General features: G+C 42.4%; 1 protein-coding gene and 1 long non-coding RNA gene across 7 annotated transcripts in view; both read right to left on the bottom strand.

Annotated features, from left to right (window-relative positions):
* Positions 1-3,092: 3,092 nt before the first annotated feature.
* Positions 3,093-7,298, bottom strand: 4930430F21Rik (RIKEN cDNA 4930430F21 gene). Its single transcript, NR_045186.1, has 4 exons — positions 7,155-7,298; positions 6,299-6,367; positions 4,995-5,256; positions 3,093-3,421 (listed from the first exon to the last, which is right to left on the bottom strand). It is a non-coding gene; the product is annotated as an RIKEN cDNA 4930430F21 gene (long non-coding RNA).
* Positions 7,299-17,079: 9,781 nt separating this feature from the next.
* Positions 17,080-24,001, bottom strand: part of Ctnnd2 (catenin (cadherin associated protein), delta 2) — an 856,811-nt gene continuing 849,889 nt past the window's right edge. For 4 of the 6 annotated variants that reach the window (XM_006520033.3, XM_030248379.1, XM_030248378.1 and 1 more), the window contains one exon: positions 17,084-19,012. In XM_006520033.3, coding sequence (XP_006520096.1) covers positions 18,752-19,012 — 261 coding nt within the window. In that variant the 3' untranslated portion in view covers positions 17,084-18,751. Of the gene's footprint in view, positions 19,013-24,001 lie in introns of all 6 variants that reach the window. The other 2 variants (NM_008729.3, NM_001355502.2) reach the window with 1 other exon arrangement.

Genomic DNA, 24,001 nt, shown 5'->3' with positions numbered 1-24,001 from the left:
GAACCACTCCACCCTAGCAACAGCCACTATACCCTAACAACAACCCATCAGTATCAAGAAGGACATTACCTAAAATTCCAGATAAGGTTACTCAAGTTGGCCACCCATTGTTCATAGCCAGTTGAAATAGAATTGCGCCAAGCTTATGACATTTAAATGTCAACCAATCATGTAACTGCCAAGTTGGAAAGTCCCTTACCCTGCTTATAACCATTATAAAAAAAGATGGACTGCTTTACCAGTTTGGAGCTTTACCACACTCATCCACTGTGTTGGAGAGCTTGAATAAAGACTTTGCTTTTGCATATGAGTTGGACTCTTGGTTCAACACTTTTATCTTAAGTGTTGAACCACTTCGCCAAAAATCTAAAATTGCTTACAACACAAGGTGAAGGAGATATAATGGAATTGGGTCAAGTCATAGCACCAGAGAATGCTGCTCAGAGGATATGGCATTGAATCTAAGCTGTGAGGTATGAGAAGGCATTGAATGGTAGCACAATGCATTCCAAGTAGAAAGTTGTGAAGACTTTGTGTCATAACCAAGAGGTTGTCATTGGTAGTAGAGGGATAGATCCAGGGACAAAACTGAAGAAGTAACTGGAGAGGCACTTTCTGATGTGAAGACTATATCCTGGAAGGTCTTGGAAATGCAACAATGGAACTGGATTTAGGTTAAGGAGGTAAAATCCAGCATAAAAGACGACAGGCTCCAGAGGGTTATTCTGTGGAACAGAAGACACTGGAAATGTTGTGCAGTGAAACAGGTGGGAAGAAATAGGGCTCAGGAAAAGCAGAGACAGTGGAAAGATAACATGCCAGATGGGAGCATGCCAGGCTTGAAACTGATTACTGAAACAGGCAGGGCAAAGGAGGAGGGAGAACTTCAGAGGAACCCTAGAGATGGGTGGGTGGGAGTTTAGAGGCATGAGTTCACAGGGATACCCAACATGTGCATTCAGAGTTATCCAGCAGAGAGCTTTACAAGGATGTAAAGTCTAGAGTCTGCAGATCTTAAAACATCCTTTAGTAACATCATACATGACTGTGATGAATTTTAGTTGTTTTCATCTTTATCTCCTCTCTTACCCCATTCCTCTCATGCTGAAATCTTACCTCTCCCCAACATGTTGCCCCCACTTTCATATTGTGCTGTTGCCTATTGCCCATTGAGTTTGATTACTTCACTTTGCATCAGCATGGTACAGAGCTATTTATGAAGTGTGCCACTCGAGAGCAAGGTCATCTCTGGAGACAGAGGACATCTGTTCATGTTGGCAGCAATAGACAGCTGCACTGGCTAGGAATGGAAACCAGAGCAAGAAGGGGAAGATCTGGAGGAAGTTCATTGTTTAGGTATTAAACAGGAGGGAGAATATAAGGCAACATCAAGAAAGGAGCCAAGGAGTTGAGGACAGACCAAGATTACTCCAGAATCTTCAGTTCATGGCCACATTGCTTCATGTGGTGTTGGCATGCCTACCTTCTGTGGTACACATTCCATTGTGCTCCCCCCCCAACCACCACCAGGTGTTTACAAAGAACGGAAGCTTCTCCTTCTACTATACAAGTCCCTAAATCTGGATGACCTTCTGGTCTGAGTGGCTAAGAAGATGGAGTGCCATATATGGTCATTGGCAAGTTCTGTACCATGGAGTAGGCTGTTTCTTGGGGCAAGTTCTGACCACCAATAAATATTTTTAAGTGTTTAGAAAAAACTTGAACAACCACAAATACTTGAGTAATAGTTGGATTTTTTCTTTATTCATTTTCCCAATCAGTGCAATATTATTTCTATTTTCATATATATACTCTATGGGGGAACAAGCTCACCCTGGTGTTATTTATTCCTTAGCATTTGTTTTTTCTTGAATACTCATAGAAGAGTTTTCCTACCATCAGTGCTCTTATAAACCTTCTTTTGCTTTCATTTGTCTCAATTTTTAGAATATTAGTCCAGCTCTGGCTATACTACACTCTGATTTATTTTAGAATGGGTGCCCTCCATTCGCTTCTTTGTGGTCACATCATCCTCTCTATAAGAAATGATCAATGCATGTAAAGTGGTCTAAATTGGTTGCTCCCAGTTTATCAAAGCAGAACTAGTTGTTACTCCAAAGACCCTAGTCCTTTATTGCTTCTTGCTACAGTTTTAGATTCTGTAATAAAATGACAAAGTCACGCAATGGGATGTGCTGATTGGATGAACATGCCAATAAAAAAGTAGTCACACAAATTGTACTGATTGCTGGAACAATTTTCTTTAAAGGCACTCCTACCAATTTCAGAAAGATTCGCAAACATATTCAGCCCAAATGTGCAGACCAAGTAAAATTTGAAATTGGCATACCAGTGCAATTCTCACTATTACTCGATGTCCTTAAATATCCTCTAGAAAGAGGCCTAGAGGCCAGGTAGAATGGTATCTATAAGAGTTACCTCTTTTTAATGATTGCAAACTGAATCTTAAAACAACACATACATATTTCTTATATTTCTGGAGGCCAGAATCTTATAGAAATGCAGTGTGTGAATGGGGAGACATTTTTTTTTCTGAAGGTTTCAGAGGTGGCTTTACTTTCCTCCCCCCTTCCTATCGTTGTGAGACCAACGATATTTCTATTTCTGAGTTCAAGACTTCAGTTACCAACTGCATTACTTTCTAAGCCATGGAATCATTAGGACCAAAGGTGCCCATGTGGGAGGAAGTCAGCACCCACATAGGAGGAGGTCAGCGCCCTAGGCCCTGCGATCTTGCCTAGAAGGGCCCACTCTTTGCTTTTGCTTTCCCCACTTTTCTCAGCTATATTCCATGCCTCACCACTCTCTTACCTTTCAATGTTCACAAATAGTGATTGCTTTTATTCATTTTGAAAGGCCTAACACAGGAGTAATGATTACATACCTTTAATTTATCAACATAACATACAGCCTGTACCTGATAATGCACACACTCTCAATTCTGGATGAGTTATGAGTTATGAGACAAGATAGGGGAGAACACAAGGGTCGCAGTCATATGAAAAATACCCCATTGTGGAGTCACCAGCAGGCATGGTAAGTAGTTCAGGGCCACATCTCCATCGGACTTCCAGAGCAAATGCATTTTATTGAATTTTTCATGTTTAAAAGTTTTATCTGCTCAAGTGCATATTCAGTGTTTCCAAAATGATGGAAATAAAACTTCAACAGGCACAACACATCTTACAAGGTACAGAAACACTTCTGACCGATTGTGCAAGTATTAGTAGGGTCATTTATAGTTTTATCGACTTGTCAGCAAGCCTTTCTGCTTCTTCCAAGTTCTGTAAACAATGCAGGTGTCCCTGTTCAGTACAAGGATGACAGCTTTCAAAATTATACAAAGCTTGCTACCCATGGCGTTTCTTCCCACAGTGATGATTTAAAGATGTAAGAGTGTCTGTCAGAAAGAGAAAATGTGTTAATAAGCATTTAAAAATACTATTTCAATCCACATTGATAGGTGTACTCCTAGATCAATATTTTTTTACGGCACAAGTAAACTTGGTGAGGCTGTTATCTCAAGGACCATTCTAAGTGTATTTGGAAGTGTTTGTCACCTCTTTCTGCTTCTCTGTTCTCCCTAATTCCTATTTTACCACATACCCCAAATATTTATAAAGTTCTCAGGATTGCCAGAGTGCCTCAAAGTGAAGCTGCACCTGGCTCATCCTTTCAGCTGTTCCTCTCTAGAATATTCCATAAAGAGTGGGGATCTTGAGAACCATGTCACCAGATTCCTGGGAGGCACCTCCCATCTGATGACCTGGCTTTTGCAAAGGAGTCATGCCCTGTTCTCCTGCCCTGATCTACTCTTTTGGGAGGGGGGTGCAGCTGGCAAAAAGGCTGTAACTAGAATTTGTGAATTCTCTAGAATACAAGTTTCCTGACATGTTAAGAGCTTCCACCTGAGATATATGTTCAGTTGTCAAATGAACTCTGAAAACTCATGACGAATATTGCTGCACATAAAAAAATATATAATCCCATGAAACTCGACTAATGTGATTTGACAGCATTTCCCATCGTCATAAAGCCAGTACAACTGGGGAGCCAAGGCCATGCTTGGAAGGAAGAGTCTTTGAAGATGAGCTGTCTTCCTCAGGGATGGGACATATTGGGAAGTAGTCAGCATCGAGTGAGGCAGAGAAGTCACGGCTGAAGTGTGAATCTCCCTTTGGACCTCTTCAATAAAGGTCTTATGCTTTTATAGAAGGTCCACCACGTCTTCCCACTCCAAAAGGCCCCACCTGCAAATGCTATCAACTTGGGATTTCAACACACGATTCCTACAGATGTGTGTGTTTGTTGGGGAGGCACAAACATTCAGGCAGCAGTGTTGGGGCTTACCTCACTTGGTTCTTCCCAACATCTGTTACACAGACTCAGTTCCCTTTACCCAGGTTCAGCTTCTACGCACACACACACACACACACACACACACACACACACACACATCTAGTTTTCTTTTCTTTTCTTTTCTTTTCTTTTCTTTTCTTTTCTTTTCTTTTCTTTTCTTTTCTTTTCTTTTCTTTTCTTTTCTTTTCTTTCTTCCTTCCTTCCTTCCTTCCTTCCTTCCTTCCTTCCTTCCTTCCTTTCTTTCTTTCTTTCTTTCTTTCTTTCTTTCTTTCTTTCTTTCTGTCTTTCTTTCTTAGGTTTTGTTTTGTTTTGTTTTTTTTTTCTTTTTTTTTCGAGACAGGGTTTCTCTGTATAGCCCTGGCTGTCCTGGAACTCACTTTGTAGACCAGGCTGGCCTTGAACTCAGAAATCTGCCTGCCTCTACCTCCCAAGTGGTGGGATTAAAGGCGTGTGCTGCCACGCCCAGCTACGTCTAGTTTTCTAACTGTTGGAGGTTGAGACAGAAAAGCTGGCTCCTATCATTCCATTTTGGTCCCTTACAGAGAGTGCACAGGACTGGGAGTGAGGGACTAAAGAGAGTAGGGAGAATAGACACAGCAATTAAAGAGACTCACCCTGGTGGAGCACTAGGCATCCTGCCTCTTCTTGTCCTGGGTCTGTATGGATGATGGAGTGTGGGTATGATTTCCTCTGTGGCCCACGGCTGCTGTCTGTCCTGCCTGCTCCTCTCTGTGGCTGGCTTTTAGCTCCCGTGCTGGAGCCATCTCTACCTGCCCGTGTCATCAGGCTTTCCAGCATCCTTCACACGCCCCTTTGCTCCATTATCACTCAGCCTCTTACCTGAAAGACTTCTGTCTTGCTTGTGATCTTATTTGACTAAGAAACAAATCATCAACAAAGGAACTTCTAGAAAACAGAGCAGCATCTTATGAATTAAAGAAAGGCTAAATTCAAACAAGTGCTCCCAAGGAGATCAAAGTCTTCCCTTATGTGCCATCTATGTATGTCACAGACTGATGCTGAACGCCAGGAAAAAAAATGTGTAAGTGTAAATTATTTCAGGTCTTGTCTCTTCTTTTTGCCAACTCTAATACATTTTCTACCTGAAATAAAACCTGTCAGTGATTGTTATTGGATATTTTTATAACCTGTGTTGGCACTATACAAACTGTATTCTCTAAGCAAGTTTCTCTGTTTCACCAATGTCTCCAAAGGTGGACATTTGTAATCAAGGAGTGGGGTGTATACGGTTGACAAATGGCTCTCTCAGAGATTTGGAATCGTGGATTTTGTAACTTTTCATTCCTTTACATTTGTAAGCTAAACACGAAGCACTGTGTTTGTGATTCATTCTTTTGAAAGATGAACATGTCTCATGTGGTGCAGAGACCAAGGTTATTTGCATGGGTAACTGTGCATCATTTTGAAGCAGCATGGCCAGCGGTAGCTGGAAGACAAAATCCTGCTAGATGCTAAGATGTTAACTGTGGCATCTGTTGGAGAGGCAGCTTCAAGTAGCCAATGAGAGACTACTCTCTCTCTCTCTCTCTCTCTCTCTCTTTCTGTGTGTGTGTGTGTGTGTGTGTGTGTGTGTGTGTGTAGGTATGCCCGAGCAAGTAGAGGTCTTCCTTGAGTGTTCTTTGTTTTTGTTTTTTTTTTTTTGTTTGTTTGTTTGCTTGTTTATTGTTCTGAGACAAGATCTCTCACTTTCACCTTACATTCACTGATTCGCATAGTCTGCTTGGTCAGAAAGGTCCAGGGACAGATCTTCCTGGTTTTCCTTCCCCGGTACTGGGGATTACCAGCATATGCCACCATGCCAGGCATTTTAAACATAGACACTGGGAAATGAACACAGGTTCTTATGCTTATGCATCAAGCACTTTACAGACTGAACCATCTCCCCAGCCCCACTTACATCCTTTTAAAATAGATGATCTACTCCTGTCCTGTAATAGAAAGCAAATTGCAGAGTTTCCGGAGGGAGCTGTGCAGAGCAGAAGTGTATATTAAAAACCTGAGCGGAGCACTTTTCTCATCACTGAGAAGTACTTGGTGAGATTTTTATGGGCAGGCAAGGAACTACTTTGTTGTGAAAGACCTTTGTATATGGGCTGCAAATAAGATAGGGGACATTGAGGGAGCTGTTGTTTATCCTTGTACAAAATTTTGTTTTAAAAATAGTGTCTGAATTCAAAGCTATAGTAGCAAGAAAGGAAAGCACCACTGAACAAACCCACAGATGCCAGAGAGTAAATCTGCTGGGAAGGAACTTGGGAGTCAAACCTCTAGGTCAACCCTCTTCTTCTGCAGATGGGGCAAATGGAGACTCAGGCAAGAAAGTCATTTTCTGGACCAGAAGATAGCTCAGTGGTTAAAGTCCTTTGACCTATGTTGAGGACCCAAGTTCTAATCCCCAGAACCCAAGGAAAAGAAAGATATGGTGCAGTGTCTCTTCAATCTTGGCATTCTTACAGTGAGATGTAGTGGTGAGATGTAGTGGTGAGATGTAGTGGTGAGATGTAGTGGAGACATGGAGTCCACAAAAGCCCACAAGGCCAGCTATCCAGCATAAACACAAAGGAGACCCTGCTTCACACAAGGTGGAGGGTGAGATTGTCTTCTGACCCTCACATATGCAGTGTGGTGTGAACACACATGTGCACACGTGTACACACACATGCACACACACACACACTTTTCTCATTTTGCTTCTACTATAGAAAGAAGCCACAGTAAAAAATATAGCTTCCTATTAACAAAAATATTCAGACCTCAAATCTACTGGTGCCTCCATCTGAGTCTATGAAAAGAAAATACTTTTGTTTAAATCAACTGGCCTGTGGCGTCTTGGTTAAAGCAGTCTAGAAAGCCAAAGGCAAAAGGTCTAGAAGCACACTTTAAGGGTTCTCAGCACTGTAGAAACTTTAAAGCAGAGATACTGTTACTATGTATTATGGTAATTGTGATGCTGTTACTTCATGATATGGTCTTTGTGATGCTCTTTCCACATTATGTGGTCATTGCAATGCTCTCACTACATACTGTGGCCATTGTGATGGGCAACTCTTAGAGAAGTTAAGCAGATGAGGCTCACTTGGTTTCTTGGTGGCATATATGACATGAACAACAATCTTCTGAGTCTGCATGCCCCCGAATGGGCAAGCTGCTTTCTATCACGAGATGGAGATGAAGGTCTGTGATAGTCTTATAGTAAGTAGTACTATGCCAGTTCAGTCATGAATGAAGGTGCAAAAGGTGGAAAAGGATGACATATAAGTGTGGGTGAAAATATCAAGTGCATGGATGTGGGAAGAGAGGCTCTTGGTAACACAAGTTCGTTTCTGGAAAAAAAAAAAAAACCAGAACTTGAAGTCAAACCAAAAAAAGACCTAGACCTCCAGTAAACTGAGGTGTAGGCTGCATAAGAAAATGAGGTGAATCATTCAGACAAGAAACAAGTCCCAATATACAGGTCGTGATAGGGAGTATAGAGGCAGCTGAAATATTAGGGCCTGTCTTGCTGTTTACTTTATTAATCAGTCTGACAAACTAGTGTGTATCTGTGGAAAGTGCTGACTACCTGTCGAGTATCCTGTGGACCACTCTGCTTTGGACTTGGCAGCTCTAGTGTGATTCGACTGTAAGAATTCTATGTCCAGTATTGCCCTCTAAATCCCATCACTTACTCTGTGACTCTGGAGAAGTTATTTGGGTATGAGTGCATGCATATGTGTGTGCATGTGTATTCATATGGAAAACTCAAGTTTATGTCAGGTATATTCCTTAATTGCTATTCATTTTTATTGAGGCAAGATCTCTCACTGAAGCTATAGCTCGCCAGTTCCAGGCAGATACAACGCCAGGACTTCTGAGCACGGTGACTACAGGCAGTTACCATGCTTGCCTGGCTTTTTTATGTGGTTCCTGAGGACTCGAACTCTGGTCCTCACATTGTGCAGTAAGTACTTTATCCACCGAGCCATTGCCCCAGCCCTCTGGACAAGCCATTTCATCTCTCCGAGCCTCTCTTTATTGCCTAGAAGATCAGAAAGAGCAAAGATATTTCTTAGGAGTTGTTCTCAAAATCCGTTTAAGAACCGCACAGCGAAGCCTCTGGTGTGGTGCTTTGCACTTGATGAATCTCATAAAAGCACAGTTTGTGTCTTGAGAGGTTTCCATTCTTCAATACATAAGGATTCATTCAGGGATGAGCTCATGACCTGACAATAGTTAGACACCCAAGTGTTCTGCTGAGGCTTCTTGGGCTTATTCTTAATGGATTCCAAGCTGGGAGCACAAACTTCTTGGAGATCTTATTACCTCTGAACTTGGAGATGAAAACCTAGACAGCTGGAGACAGAGCTGGAGGAAAACGAGCCCAGGGTGACTTTGGTCCCCGAGAGTCTGGCCAAGCCCAAAGTTTAACCATTTTTGGACTTTTCATCTACATCTGTCAATTGATTCAATTTTGTTTCTTGCAATCTGGGTTCGGGTTTTGGTTACATGCAAGACGAGAACTGTGACAGCTGCAGTGCTCCAGAGAGACGTCCTCACATCCTTATAGCTAAATTGTCATTGTGTAATGTCAACTTCCAACCTGGCAGCTCTGTTTACTTTCTTCCATGCATGGAGCCTCTGAGAGCAAAGAGTTTCCTAATTATCTGCCTCTTCTACGATCCCAGGACAGCTGTTTTTCATACTTCAAAGATGCCCTAACCTGAACTGTGTTCTGCATAGTTTTTCTTGGCAGCTATCAGCTTGGAGATGGTGCCCTAAAAACCACAGCAGCAGCATCTTTAGTGCCCTCTGTGGGTACTGAGAGCTTTATCAACAATGAATATCTAAAATGTCTTCACACCCACTCTAGCATCTGACCTGCAGGTGCCAGTCAGTGTGAAGCCCACAGTGTGGGCCAAACAGAAGCAGCATGAGCTCAGCCTCAGTGAGGATTCATGGGATATTTTCCTTCTCTTCCCAATGTCACCTCTATGCCATCACCTACTTGCTAATTAGCTTTGGAGAACTTTGCTAAAGGTTGGGTTAAGCCTGAAGGGAAATAGCACCATACTGTGGCACCTCTGGTGAACAGGGCTGTTGCAGTCACTGCAGCTGGGCCTGTGAGGAACATGAGCCTGAAGGTTGGGGGTGCTGGAGGAAGAACCCCAAGATCCAACAGGTTTCAAAGGATGCCAGTTATTTAGTGTTCTTTCCAGAGGACCCACTTACTTTCAGTGCCATACAATTGACTTGCAAAAGCAGGAACAGTCTGCATTCCAGATTCACTTTGGGTATGGAGGTTGATGGCCTTCCTTTTTGAAGATAGTTGTCATTAGCATGGATTCACATGTGTTAAATCAGAATGAAGTAAGTGAATCAGTCAATCAATCAGTCAATAAGTCAATCAGTCAGTCAATCAAGTAATCAATCAGTCAGTCAATCAACCAACCAATCAACCAACCAACCAACCAACCAACCAACCAACCAACCAACCAACCAACTAACCAATCAATCAGAGGAAAGAAGAAAGAAGAAAGAAAGGAAGAAAGAAAGAAAGAAAGAAAGAAAGAAAGAAAGAAAGAAAGAAAGGAAGAGAAAGAAAGGGAAGGGAAGGGAAGGGAAAGGGGGAGAAGGAAAAAAGAGACAGAGACAGAGAGACAGAGTAAGAAGGAGGGCATCTCTGGCACAAAGGTTTCTGTCAGAATCATAACTTGCACCAGGAACAATCAATCATATGTGCAGATGGGGAAAAGATTATGGGATCTCAATGTTATGTAAAGAACTAGAGATAACTAAGGCATGCTGAAAGGGGGAGAAATGGTTTTTCCCAACTCATGCGCATATGTATATGTATATGTGTGTTCATATGCATATATATGAATATATTCATTCATATGAAAGTATAGTCATATACATATACTCATGTGTGTATATATATTCATAAATAAACAAATACAGCTGGCTCAGTCTGTATACTATTATTTGCATGTATACTTTCAGGGTTGACCATTTGGCATTGGATAACTTATTGGGGTACTCTTCCCTGGGAAGACCGTTTCTCCCACTTTTGGCATGCCTTAGTTGTCTATAGTTCTTTGTATGGGATTGAGGTTTGCATGGTCTTGACCATATATTGATGTCATCCCTGTCCAGGTCATGTTTAGATATTTATGATGGTGAGACTTTATGAGTATGGCTTCTGACTTTTCCAAGAGACATCCACCCAGGAGACTCCCCATCCTTCTGCCCTTTACAACCTTTCTATTCACTCTTGCACAATGCTCCTCATGCCTTAGGTGCAGACACTGCATTGTAGGTATATAAGCTGGGATTAGACTCAGGAACTCTGAATTTTGATTGATTGTGGCTTTTTGTAATGATCTGTCTGTTGCAAAGAGACGTTTTCTAAATGAGGAAGGACGATTATACTTAGCTTGAGTATAAGGAGAAATATTTAGAATGTTTGTAAGGATTATGCTGGTTTAGTAGAGTGAAGGTTCTCCTCCCAGATTCATGACTTCAATCACCCGAGGCGGTTTTCCAGGACCAGGCATGATTCTCATCTCATTGAGCTAGTCTTAAGTCCAATTAGAGAGTTGTTATTTACTGCTAAGACATACACATCATTATCACATGCTAAGGGTTATCATTCCACACTGCCTATTGTTGAGGCTCATAGCATCATAACTGGATTGGACTGTTGCTTTCTTCCCTAATTTGGAAGTTTGCATAGAACCTTCTTGTACCATAAAAGATAGTTGTATGGAGAAGTCTTTAAGGGGCCTCTTCTAGTTCAGGACTCTTTAGGCTCCATGTCTGAAATGCAATAGAGTCTTCAGTAAGAGAGACTTACCTTCCATCTCAGAGAGTGTGGGGTAACCGAGGGCAATAATAATGATCTAGAATGTGTTGGGAGTATCTTGAATAACTCATACCAGTAACTCAATAGAGGGTTTCTCTTGCCTGGTGGGTTTTTTTGTTACGTGGTCTTTGGCTTTTGTATATTTATAAACAAACTTATTTGTATATATTTTTAGGTAAAGATGATCCTCTTAGGACTGCTTTCATTGTGTCCCATAGATTTTGGTATGTCACACTTTTATTTTCATTAAATTTTAAGAATTAAAAAGAATTCTTTCTGGTTTCAGAAATAAGTAGCACTAAATACCTTTGGAAAAAGTCGTAAGAAAACTTACTACTGCGAAAGATATCAATAATATATATACATACACATATATAGATAGAGTTTTTAATGCAATTACTCTATAACAAGATCACAATGCCTCTGATAGACACTACAGGCTAACAAATAAAAATCCCAGGGTAAGGAATGGGCTACCTCTTTTGGAATTGTTGACCAGTGAGGTATCATAGGCCACCAGGAAATCCAGGCTATTGCCAACAGTATTGGTTATCCTTCCGCACTGATAGATAACGATACCATATCGTTGTAGCCACCAAATACTTGATGGAATGTGTAGAAACCAAATTGGTATTAACTGTGTGTTTAATTCATACTGACTAGCTCTACAGTGCTAGAAGGTGCTATATACTGTACCACAGGAGTAACCATCAGTCATACCTAGTTGTAGACCTCTACAAGTGGTAACAATGATTGGCCTGGTAGACATTCCCTCTGGTACAATGATGAAATAATTGTTCCAGGAGTAGCTGACAACCTTCTGATTGAATTTAAGGACCACTCCTCAAGATGACACTCATACTTGACCTTGTTATTTGAGTCAAGGCAGGACATAGGCCCTAGGGCAGTGATTCTTAACCTTCCTGATGCTGAGGACCTTTAAAATATCCTCATGTTGTAGTGAGTCTCTACCATAAATTTATTTTGCTTCTATTTCATCATGGTAATTTTGCACTGTTTAAATCATACTCTAGTTATCTGAGATACAGGATATCTAATATGTGACCTCTTCGAAAATGTCTTTTGACCTCCACAAAGGAGTTGTGCCCCACAGGTTGAGAACCACTGCCCTAGGAGCTAACCTATTACAACTACTCTGATAACAGGATATATTATTAAGCCAACTTCTAATGCTCTATTGTTATAGTTTATTGCATCTCTCAACCTCTTCAGAGAAGCTTCTTGCAGTCAATAGATGATGATTAACACAGATCTACAACTTGTCATGTGTAGAGAATGGGAGGTGATGGAATACTCAGCTTTAAACGAGACACATCAATCCCTCTACTCACAAGGCTCAGAGTCATTATGGAATCGGGGCAGAAAGGTTTTAATACTCAGAGCTACTGAATGATTATAAGGACGTGGTATTTATACATCAGGGCACGTGCTCTTATGAACTCATAAGGGTTGTGAAAGCATGCACAAGTCCTGCCCAAACTCAAGCTGGATCAAATCTCAACATGTGGAAAGTCCTACCCCTAGTTGAGGAGGTATTGGTAATAACTAGGTGCTGGGAGAGAGAAAATTTTCTTTGAGCATGTGGTCCCCCTGGTAAGTTGACCGTATGGATAATAATACATCAAAGAGTATTCAGGCAGAAATATTTGACTTGATGGGTTTAACAAAAAAAATAATATAGAATTGGGTGGACCAGTAATGGGGGGGGGTATGATCAAAATGTATTGTATGAAATTCCCAAAGAACTAACAAAAAATTTTAAAGCAACAAAAATAGTCAATGGTATTATAGTAGTTCTTTCATTAATGACAGGCTACTCAGGTGGTATACACATGGTTTTGCCAGATTTGCACGTTATTTCATGAAGATCTATGTGATTGAACTATGTGGTTATTTGAACTCCATTATGAGCATAAAGATTCTTTGCAGTCATTAGGAATGGTCACTTGCTTTCCTCCTGAATGCACGAGTAGAGGAAGCTATTGTCCCAGCCAAGAACTTCTTACCTGACATTGCAGCATGGGCTCTGTCAAGAGCTAGGTGAGATGGGTGTGAAGGGTGGGAATCTGGAAACCCATGGCAACAGCAGCCAGGATGGCAGTCACCATGATGTAGGGTGCAGTGTTAACTATCTCTGTTGAGGAAGCCTGTAGAATGATCCCTAACCCTAAGGAGCTAAGGACTGATCTTGCTCCCACTGCTACATAAAGAAGCTGTGGGGCTAAGTAAAGGGTGTATCTTGGTCACACTTTTGTCTCCATATGACTTTTGTGCTTGGTAGAGCACTAATTATATACCAAGTTAAAACATCCCAATTTTATGACTAACTATGAAATTTGTTAGCTATGTAATATTGCCAAAAGCTGCATGATAATACTGAACATATTTCTCTTTTCAAAGTGAGTCTGGAGCTCCTAGGAGACACCTGATAGTAAGCAGGACAGAGAGACAAGTGTTAAAATGGTCCTCAAGCTTAAAACACAGCAGACTGGAGGTGTGTCAAACCATCACAATGAGAATTAGCGTTGCTCCATGGTTTGCAAGTTTTCCCAGTTAACCCAAAGCGGATCTCTGTCCACTTTTGGTTGTCTCTGACCAGTGTTCGTCACTCAACTTGCCTGCTTTTGCACCCACTCTCCAAGGTTCCACATGCCCTGCAAAGGCTGTTTCTCATCCATCTTCTGCCTCACTATCCTGGGCACCTGTTGGGGAGATTTCCAGTTCCCTCTTCTGAGCGTCGCTCCTCCCCTGATTTTGACAGTAGCATAATGCTCTGTGCTTTCTCCTTCAGCCTCCTTCCCTGAAGTCTGAAGCACTTCCCCAGGACTTTCACCATTCTAGGATTCTTTCTCTACATACTTGAAACAAATGTATTTTCTACTCATGTCAGTTCTTCAACTCTCTACCCTAGGGAGATGATACTCAGCTTTGTATCTTATGAGTCTCAGTTTCCAAAGGCCTTTTCAACATTCCTCTTGGATTTACCACCACCGTTGGTGATCCAAGTATTCAAAGGGAGTGAGTTACCCCTTTTTTAAGCCTAAGGATAGGTCTTATATTGCTGGGATTTTGGAAACCCAGGCACACATCCTCAGAAGGATGTCTAGGTGCCTCCGTAATTCACTTGGCAGCCACTGCTACTGATTTACATAAATCATATTTCACACGATTTCTTTTTCTTTACTGGGTATTGAACCCAGATCCTCATGTACAGTGGTTAAATGGTTTGCCACTGAACAAAATCACATTTACTTTGAAATGGGATATCACTAAATTGCTCAGGCTAGCTTTGAACTTGTCATTCTCCTTTGTCAGTTTCCCAAGTATCTGGGTTTACAGGCCTGGTGGCACCAAAGTAGGAAAGTTCTATAATGAAAGGCGCGCATCTCTACAACTTGGAGTGTTTCTGTTGTAGTTCATGTTCCAGCAAGACAGCTTGTTCTCTTCTCCTTGTAAGGTCAAGAATAGCTCTGGCCATACCTCCACTGAGTTTTACAGAATACAGGGGGATACTCTGTGTGGAGACTCTGCCCACAGAGCCTTCTCCACAGCACTACCAGTGAGATCCTGGCTTGAAGTGCACACCAGCAGAAGCTTATCTAAAACCTGAACGAATCCTTGGCAACCCAAGGTCCAGTTCTCTTAATAAGGACTTAAATACTAGTTTGTTTGTGTGGGAACTTCTGGATAAACGAGACTCAGAAACACTCAGTTTTTCAGATATAGTCAAGTATGCACTCTCAAACGTAAGCACAGTCTGGGTATAATTTGATGTCCAAACACAGACAGGAGAACTAGTTGAGTAGTTACTAGAATGGCAAGCAGAGTCTGTGAGGAGCTCGGAGACTGCACAGGTTGTTTGCCATAAAGGAAGCTGTGTAATGGCTGGTAGTTTTAGGGATTGAGGGCTTTGGAGAGCAGAGTTATAAAAATACATTTCTCCAACCAGTGATTTCTAATTTACATCATGGGATTCCTGGAAACTTGACTTACTTTCCTCTTTGGTCTTATGGAGGATACAGCATGGCTTTCTGTTGGATGGGAAAGTCAGCTGGTAATGCTCACCTTCTGTTAATAGGCTGGCCACAGACTCCTCTGCATCAGAGGTGGAAGTGTACTGGCCATAGTGTCCCTACTGGTCTGAGGGAGTATTGATAAAACAGTGGCCATTTAGGCAAGGGTTGGGCTATCTTCCTGTACCCATGTGACAGCACCTAATTTCTTCAGACAGGAATGTTTCCTCCAGAGGCAGAATTCTCAGGAACAAGGGGAACAGCACCACAGGCTCAAAGGGGAGCCGAGGGAAGAGAAACAAGACATAAAATACACAAAGCTTTATGGGACTGTTTGTTTTGCTTCGGAATTCAAACTCTGCCTTTCCATTTTAAAAATAGCACTTCTATTACGAAAGGGGTTGTAATTGGTCAGACTTCACCTAGATTGCCATCATTGTCACGTGTTACTCTTATAACTGTGATTTTTTTATTGCTAAACCATGATTGTCATATAAGGGTCAAAGCACTAACATTACAATTGATCCAGTATTGAAAGATCTTACTTCATAGGCTAAGATTAACCCCAATGCCAAGTGCTACTTAGCTTCTGCTGATGATATTTTCAAGTGAAAAAGGATGTCTATTTTTCATACATATGGTCTGCATTTTATCTATTAAGTTCATCGAGTATATTTATTTTCTATTACAAACACTGAATAGAAAAGGAATTATTGGAGGTTCATGTAGATGCCTCGGAAAAATACCATTCTCTTCTCAGTAGAAATTCAGACTATAGAGGCTTCTCAAGAACCAAGCCGCAGTCACTTGGGATGAATGTGTCATCAACACAACGAAGCAAAATCAAAGAAGGGTCCCGCACCACCTTGATATTTTATCCAGTGCATGCCCCCTTCCAAACCATGACTCAACTGCTCATCATCTTTTGCCAAGGGAGCTCAGGGGGCTTTGGGCTACAGCAGAAATCCAAAAGCCTTCCCATGCACTTACTACCCAGCTATCCACCCACTCCCTCCTTCCTCCTGATATGGCTAATCACCCCCCCCCACCCCCCATCTACAAGCTACAAGATTCGTCTTGTACCTCTGCATGTACATATTCAAAAAAAGAAAAATTGGTTGGCTTAAAGAACTTTGATCACTCTAAATCTTCTTTTGTACCTCTACCTCTGATGCCAGAGGATCCTTTCTAAATCAATTAATCACAGTCTGGTGCAATGCGCTCTTGAAGATCCATAGATAGAGACATCCTTGATCTCAAAGAACTGCTGCTATGAGCCATGTATTCAGACTCAGAATCATAGGGACAATAACAGGCTCTTCCTGGAGGAAGGAGACTCTCAACACATGTGTTTATTTCCCACTGCTTAGCTCGCTCGGAGCAAGAAACCAAAAAGAGCAGGTCAGCCATTAGGCTACAGTACGTAGACTAATACTACACTCTCGGCTTTGAGAAACATGAGTCTTTCATCTCACGGCACAGGCAATACAAATGTCTTTATCCTCGATGCCTCTTATTTATCTTTCTGAACGGATGGAAGTACGCCTCTTGGAGGAAACCCAAAGAGTCCTTCATACACAAAACAACATAGTATACAATTTATAGGACAGTCTATATGTCTGCAGCTCTTCTCTGGACGTTAACTTTCCATTTACCAAACTCTGCACGAGTAAAGTATATCTGGATCACTGTTAACTGTGAGAAAAACCACTGTTTGCAGACTGAATAAAACCATTGCTCTTAGCTGAATTAGACTATGTAGAGAAAGGGATGGAGCAAGTTTTAAAGGAAGATGGCAGCCAATTTCTTTTGTTATTTATTTTTTTTTATTTTTTTCCAAGAACAGTTAACATTTGCCAGGCACCTGTTGGCCTCAGTCACTTGCATCTAAAGAGCAAAGCTAATTTACCCAACAGCCCACGTTCTCTGAAATGGTTAGCCTTATTTCTTAGCTCTGTTAACCACTAGTCTAACGTTAGCTTTGAGTTCAGTTTTAATCATCTAGCCCATAATTGTCTACTGCTCCCTGCCACATAAACAAAAGAACAGTTTGAAAGGGAATAAGGTGAGCAGTTTACATCTTCTATTGATACTTCAAGTAATTGGCCCCAAAGGGAAACTACCGAGTTGAGTGACCATGGTTTAGCATGTTCTGAGAGCATAAAATATGGAAGGGATTGACCTGTAGAAAAGAGTTGGCGTCCAAGAATGTGTGATCGCGTGAAAAATCCTACTTTATCTCAGCTGGCCTAATATCCTGAGCCACTAGATGGTGAGAAGAGCGGATAGATACGTTACAAGAGGGACAGACGGATGCACACGGATGCTGGGAAAACGAAGGCTGGCACACACGATGGACAGCGGATGAAACTGCTTCTATCCAGATACAACCCCACACAGGTCAGCTTTGCACATACACCGACACACCCACACGCACCCACACACGCACAGACACACGTGCAAGAATGTGTATTTTGTAAGACTGGTCCATGGAAATAGACATTCTTAGCAAGGATGGATGACAGATCAATTGTAATTTATTTTCTTTTAACACTGTATTATCATAAAGAAAACTGGTATAAATGAAAAAAATCTATTTCAAATATCTACATCTAGAATTTTAGGCAGTGAAAAAGCATTTTGTTGACGAGGGGTGTGGAATGACTTGTTAGCTTGGGAGAGACTGCTGGATGCCGCGTTTAGTTGCCACAAACAAATCACATATCAGAACGAACAATACTGCTAAATATTCCTTTTTTTTTTTTCCTGTTTTTTTTTTTCCTTTTTTGTTAAAACATACTGGGAGAAAGAAAAAAAAAAAGAAAATTGGAAACCCATACATCTTTCAAAAGTTTGAAATTGAAGCAATATTTAGAACCATTGATGAGGAAACACAGTGGCATTGGTGTAATATACACAATGCACTCTTCGTCTTTAATCTGTAATGTACATCGAATACTTTACAACAATGCATTAACAAAAGGCAAGAGACGTCTTGCTGTACAGAGGAACCCCAATGCAACTTGAAGCCTAGAGTCACACGGATGAAGAGAGTAAACAAAGCGTGAGAAGCCGTCCCCACAGTGTGTAAACTAGTCTGTCTTGTGCTTAGCGATAACCACGCCCACCACCCTGACTGTCTCCTCTCTCCTACCTTCAGCCTCACCGGACTATAAAGCACTTTCAAAATGCTATAGTTCAAACTAGAAAGGTGTTGAATGCGGTCACAATTAGGATTGCGTTTAGCTTCCTATCGATTTCCCAGTTAACTCTTGATTCATTTTAGCTTTCTAAAATAGCTCTGAGTATTTCTTCCTGGTTATCACAGCCTTCCTACGGAACAGGCTTTAACAAACTAAATTTGCAGGGAAAGAAAAAAAAAAACAAAAGAAAAGAAAAGAAAAAAAGAAACAAAATGTCCTGTGGTGTATGCATGCACATGCACTGTCCCCGGAGTGCCTCGTGTCCTGGCTCCTTACACCCAGGAGTCGGGCGAGGCCGGGTAGTGGCTCGTTTCATAGTTCAGTTCACTGTAAGGACGGGCTGCAGAGTAGAAGTCGACATAGTTGCCAGTGGACTTGAGGCCCAGGTGCATGGTGTACTCGCTGGCTGGAGGGCGGTGGTGGACCTGGTCCTCAAAGAAGGACTCATCATAATTTCGTGTGGAATTCGGAAAGGGCTGGTAGGTCTCGTAGTCTTTCCTGCTGGGCTCCTGAGGGACAGGCTGTGTGGAAACCTGGGAGAGAGAAAGCATCACGTGGTGCGTTAGTCACTCTATCACGCTGCAGAGAAAGGGGAGGAGCCTGCCCCGGGCTCTCCGCACACACTACCACTGGCTGTGTTCTTTCCATGTAATTTGCCTTTTTTTTTAAAAATTTCATATCTTTGGGCACAGTTTGATAATTTGGTACTGGTATTCGATGTGTTGAATACCAGTTCAACCTCCTTGACCATGTCTGTTTTTATTCTGGAATCTTCAACCCCCTTCTTATAGTTCTTTATAAAGTACACAAACTCACCATGAATGTCACACTGCGGTACTACGGATGCGGGTGGTCATTTCCACTGTCTCATGGGGGTCCTTACCAGCATCCTTTCTCTCTCCTCCTCTTCTTTTCAACCCTTCCCATCTCTGCTGACCACTAGTCTACTTCTTCTTCTGTGAAAGCAACTTGGGTTTTAGCAGCCATGCATAAGAACAGAACTTTTGGTCTTTCTGATGGTCTGCCCAGGAAAGATGGGGTGTGTGAAAAATTCAATAAGTGGTCCAGGGACGTAGGGAGATCACCAGGGGGTAGAGACCTTGCCATGGAATTGAAGGCCAGAGTCTGAATCCTCAGAACACAGAGAGCTGGGGAGTGGTAACACTCACCTTTTGTCCCAGGATTTGGGAGGCAGAGGCAGGTGGATTTCTGAGTTCAAGGCCGGCTTGGTCTACAGAGTGAGTTCAAGGACAGAGAAACACTGTCTTGAAAAACCAAAAAAAAAAACAAAAAAAAAAACCCACATGTCCATTTGGCTTTGGTGAATGATTTGATGCACCTCTGTCTATTTCCTTTGTTTCCTTTGTGTTTTTTTGGGGGAGGGGTTATGTACCTTGGATACGACAGCAACTCTATGTTTAGCCTTTTGAGGAGCCCCCAACTGTCTGGCCTAGCAGCTGTGACATCTTACGAGGCAAGCTGAGGAGTAAACTCAATAATAAATAAAGGATATAAAGAAATAGATAATAAATAAATAAGAATAAATAAATAGAATAAAGGGCATTTATTTTATCTTCTATGTTTTTGCTATCATACTTAGACACTGCATTATCAAGGAGGGTAGAAACGTACAAGGTCTAATGGCTGCCTATCTCCTGCTTATAATACATTCCTGTGATTATATAAGGAACTGAGGCTTCCTTGTGATTGACTCACTCCATCATTCCTACCCAAGTGACCAGGACCTCAGACAGATGCACACTCCATATTCTACTCCCTGGAAGACCAAAAGTTTCCTAAGGCTTGGTGCAATTCAAATTAAACAATGCTGCAGGAACAACCGCTTGCATCATAAAACCACACACCAGAGAAGCTGGGGCAGAAGGATGTAAAGTTTGAGGCCCTGGGGGTTCTAGGCCAACCTCAGCAACACAGTGAGACTCTTTCTCAAAGTTAAAGCTTAAAAAGGCCGAGGTGCAGCTCGTTGGAGGGCTGCACGCGGCCTTGGGTTTACTCCTCAGTGCTTCAGGGGGAATCTGAAGCTGCTCAATAGAAGGTGGTGTCTGCAGTAGTTTCTCATGCCCCAGCCTAACTCAATACTCTTTGTACTTAGCCTCTGTGGGTTACTGTCTGGTGCAGGGTCTAGAAACATTCAAGGGTCCCAAGAGCCTTGTGAGAAGTCAGGAATTTGTTCCTTCTGCCTGGCTTTAAAGAGAGATGAACAGCATTCAGGGGCAGATACTGTATTAGCTCCCACCCCAACCTACCCCAGTCTATTTCTGTTTTCACTGATTCTAAAATTCCTTGTCAGGAACCTGACCCTTCACTGTGGAGAGATGTTTATAAGGTGTGGGATGAGGGGGAGCCCATAGCCAGTGTCCATAGAGTTGTACAAAGTTCTATAGCTCGTAATAGCCATGATGTCTGCCATGGGTTGCAAAACACTCTGGGATAGACACAGTTTGATTGCTTTTCAGCAGATTCAGTAATTCCCTATTAATTTTTCTAAGGTTAAGCATGGTAAACTCCTTAAGAAATGGGTTTAGTTAATAGGTAGTGATTTGTAATTAGCAGAGTATGTGTAAATGAACACCTCTCTCTAATGGCCTGAATATAAGTCTTCTCTGGAGTTAGCGAAATGCCTTCTTTTATATATAATTGATTTATACCAGCAATCGATCAGATCTCCACAGAAGCGGTGAACTTCATCGCAGCCACCTCCCACGATGCCTGCACTTTTAGTTGGTGGCAAATGAATGAGAGTTCAGTGTACCGGTGAAAGTCTGGATGCTCACAGAGCATTAGCCTCTGCTCGCCTGAGATCCTGAGCCTGAGAGGAATTCTGGAAGCAGCTTGCAACATCCAGGTCTAGTGGGCTACAAGCTTGGCATGCTTGGGAAGGCATCCTTTCCATCCCAGAAATAGCTATGTCCTCTGCATGACTGCTGCTGTCTAAGCTCGGAGCTCACAAAGGCCCAGTCAGAAGGCTTAGAAACATGTAGAGGGCACTTTATAGAACTCCTTGCCTATATTTCAGTAGGCATCACCTTAAGTACTAAAGAAACTGTTGTTTTTTTTTTAATTCCTCATAGGGTCACAGAAGTGTGCATATATGCATGCCACATCAAGGTTGATGTGATATCTGTTCCTTCCATCTGTCTACTTACTCATCTGTCTGTCCATCTGATTCCTGCTTTGTAGGTGAGGGAACTGAAACTCTAAGCAGTTAATCAACCTCTCTAAGGTGTCATGGCGAGTAGAACTGTGGAGCTAGGACCTGAACAATTCCTGTGTTAGCTTAGTCCCACGAGAGCCACTCTGGTCAAACCCTGAAGGGCAGACCTCACTGGTGGCTTGACTCTAGGCTCCATGATAAGAAATGACATCTTCTTAGGAGAAGAGCTGTGGCTCCTCTGTGCTTGTCTTGGTGGCCAGGGTAGAGTGCTAGAGCCAGAGATTTCCTAAAGGGAAGTGACCACTGAGGATGTCCTAGGAGAAGGTCACTACTCAGGTGTATGCTTTCCTCCAAAGCGGCTTCTGATTTCAGGTTTGAAAACTCCTTTCATTTTCCATTCCCTTTACTTCCCCTTCCCCACTCTTCCTCTCTTTTTTCTTTTCCTTTCCTTATTTCCTTGCTCCCTCCCTCCCTCTCTTCCCTTCCCCCATAATGTGGGGGTTCTGAGGCAGTGGGCTCTGTAAGTGATGAGATCTGTGCTGGGCACTTGAGCTCAGCTTATAGATAGCCCCAACACTTGGGATGGCTAAGCAGGAGGATCACTGTGAGTCCCGAGGCAGCCCGGGCTTCAGGAGATTGACCGCCTCTCTCTAACAAAACGAACAATAAGGTAAAAAGCACAGGAGCCTAATGGGAGACAAGTGGGTTAAGGGGAGGCACCACCTTAGGACATGCTGATTCAGAGCATGCAGCCTCAGCTCACTGTCATAAGAAGGGGTTTGGTAAGGGAAGGCCACTAGTGCCTGGTTGTTTGTGTAGTAGCCATTTCCCCTTTCTGCCTCTCAGCCACACTGTGGAGTCAGGGCAGTTTTACAAGAGAATGAACAGATGGGGGGTGGGGTTATCTTGCATTTTCAGCTTCTCCCAAGTAAGAGCACCCAGCCTCAGTCGTTTTGTTTCAGTACCAGAAAGAAAAAGATCAAAAGGATGAGCAAACTGGATTTATTCTGAACACAGGATAAATGGCTGCTAACAACAGGATCTCCAGAGTTTTCCATTCAGGGAAAACGGAAGATTCAGAGTATGATGTGGATCAAGTCATACGGTCTTCCATTTATTCTATCTCTTGGGTCTCAATGTGATGGGAAAAATTCCATATCTATTGAATCGGAAAGCTTGGTTTGGGGGCCCACAAAGTTACAGATTCCTAGCACTAGGGGGTGGGGGCGGGGTTGAAGGTGAACCCCCTGTCTCTAGATAATCATTTCCTCCTCTTTGGTGACAATTATCCTTGTCTTCCTACCTGAGTTTGGGATTCAGGACACCAATAAAAGAAATTAAAGTCATGGTTGAAGTATACTGGTCATCAGACATGAACCCCTTTTGCTAAGAGTTTATGAACAAAAACTTCCACTGCTCAGAGAGGTATATACAGTTAGACATATTTGCATTCAAAACCATGGGGTTGATGAGCAAGTAGCTCACTAGGACTTCCAGGGAGTGTTCCAATAATGCATGTGACCTGTCACCCCAGGGCTAAAGCCAAGGATCAGCCACCTTACACTGTTGGTTGTGTCCCGTTTCTGTGGAGTCACAGGAAGAGTGGCTCAGGACTGTTGCCCTAGGCCACCATGCTAGCACATAGGTCTACTCATGCACACTTCTCTGCACTGACATGCCCTGCCTTGTCCTGGAGACCCAGCCTCCTCAGGTCGGCTGCTGCCCACCCCTTCACTGTGACTGCTTGTTTAGAGGCAGGTCAGGTTCTCATTCGATAACCCTGTCTGGCTTAGAATTCACCATGCAGCCTAGGCTGGCTTTGAACTAAGGGCGGTGGCATCCTGAGTGCTGGGTTCCTAGATCTGAGGAACCACACCTGGCCCAGGTCAAGTGTCTGCTCCCTGGTACTTTGCAAAGCTTAGTTCTCATTCTCATAAAAGCTCAGAATATAATTAAAAAAAAATATGCTTTTGAGAACATCATGGACTGTTCTATAAATGTAGGGATCTTTGGAGCTACTGTAGTCACACCATGATGTGCCAACCATGCTGGGGCTACAGCAGAGTGTGCTTTTAGTGCTGAGCACAGCAGGATTGCACAGATAGGAAGGCGGCTGTGGAGGGTGCTGCTTCTGCTGCGAGCGTCTCTCTACCTGCTCAACTTAAGGCTAATCCTGTACTCTTGGCTGAAAATAATCAAGAAATTCCTCTCATCCCTACAGACCTCTTTGAAAGTCAGAAATTCTTTCTTCCCTGTAGCTACAAAATTTCATGATATTTGCTAAATGGAAAAGAGTTGACTTCCACCAAGTTGATATCTCTAAGACACTTCGTCCTTTTCTTTATAA

Source organism: Mus musculus, chromosome 15, assembly GCF_000001635.26.
Source record: "Mus musculus strain C57BL/6J chromosome 15, GRCm38.p6 C57BL/6J".
Lineage (NCBI taxonomy): Eukaryota > Metazoa > Chordata > Mammalia > Rodentia > Muridae > Mus > Mus musculus.
The sequence above is the reverse complement of the archived record's forward strand: the minus strand, read 5'-3'. Positions and strand labels throughout refer to the sequence as shown.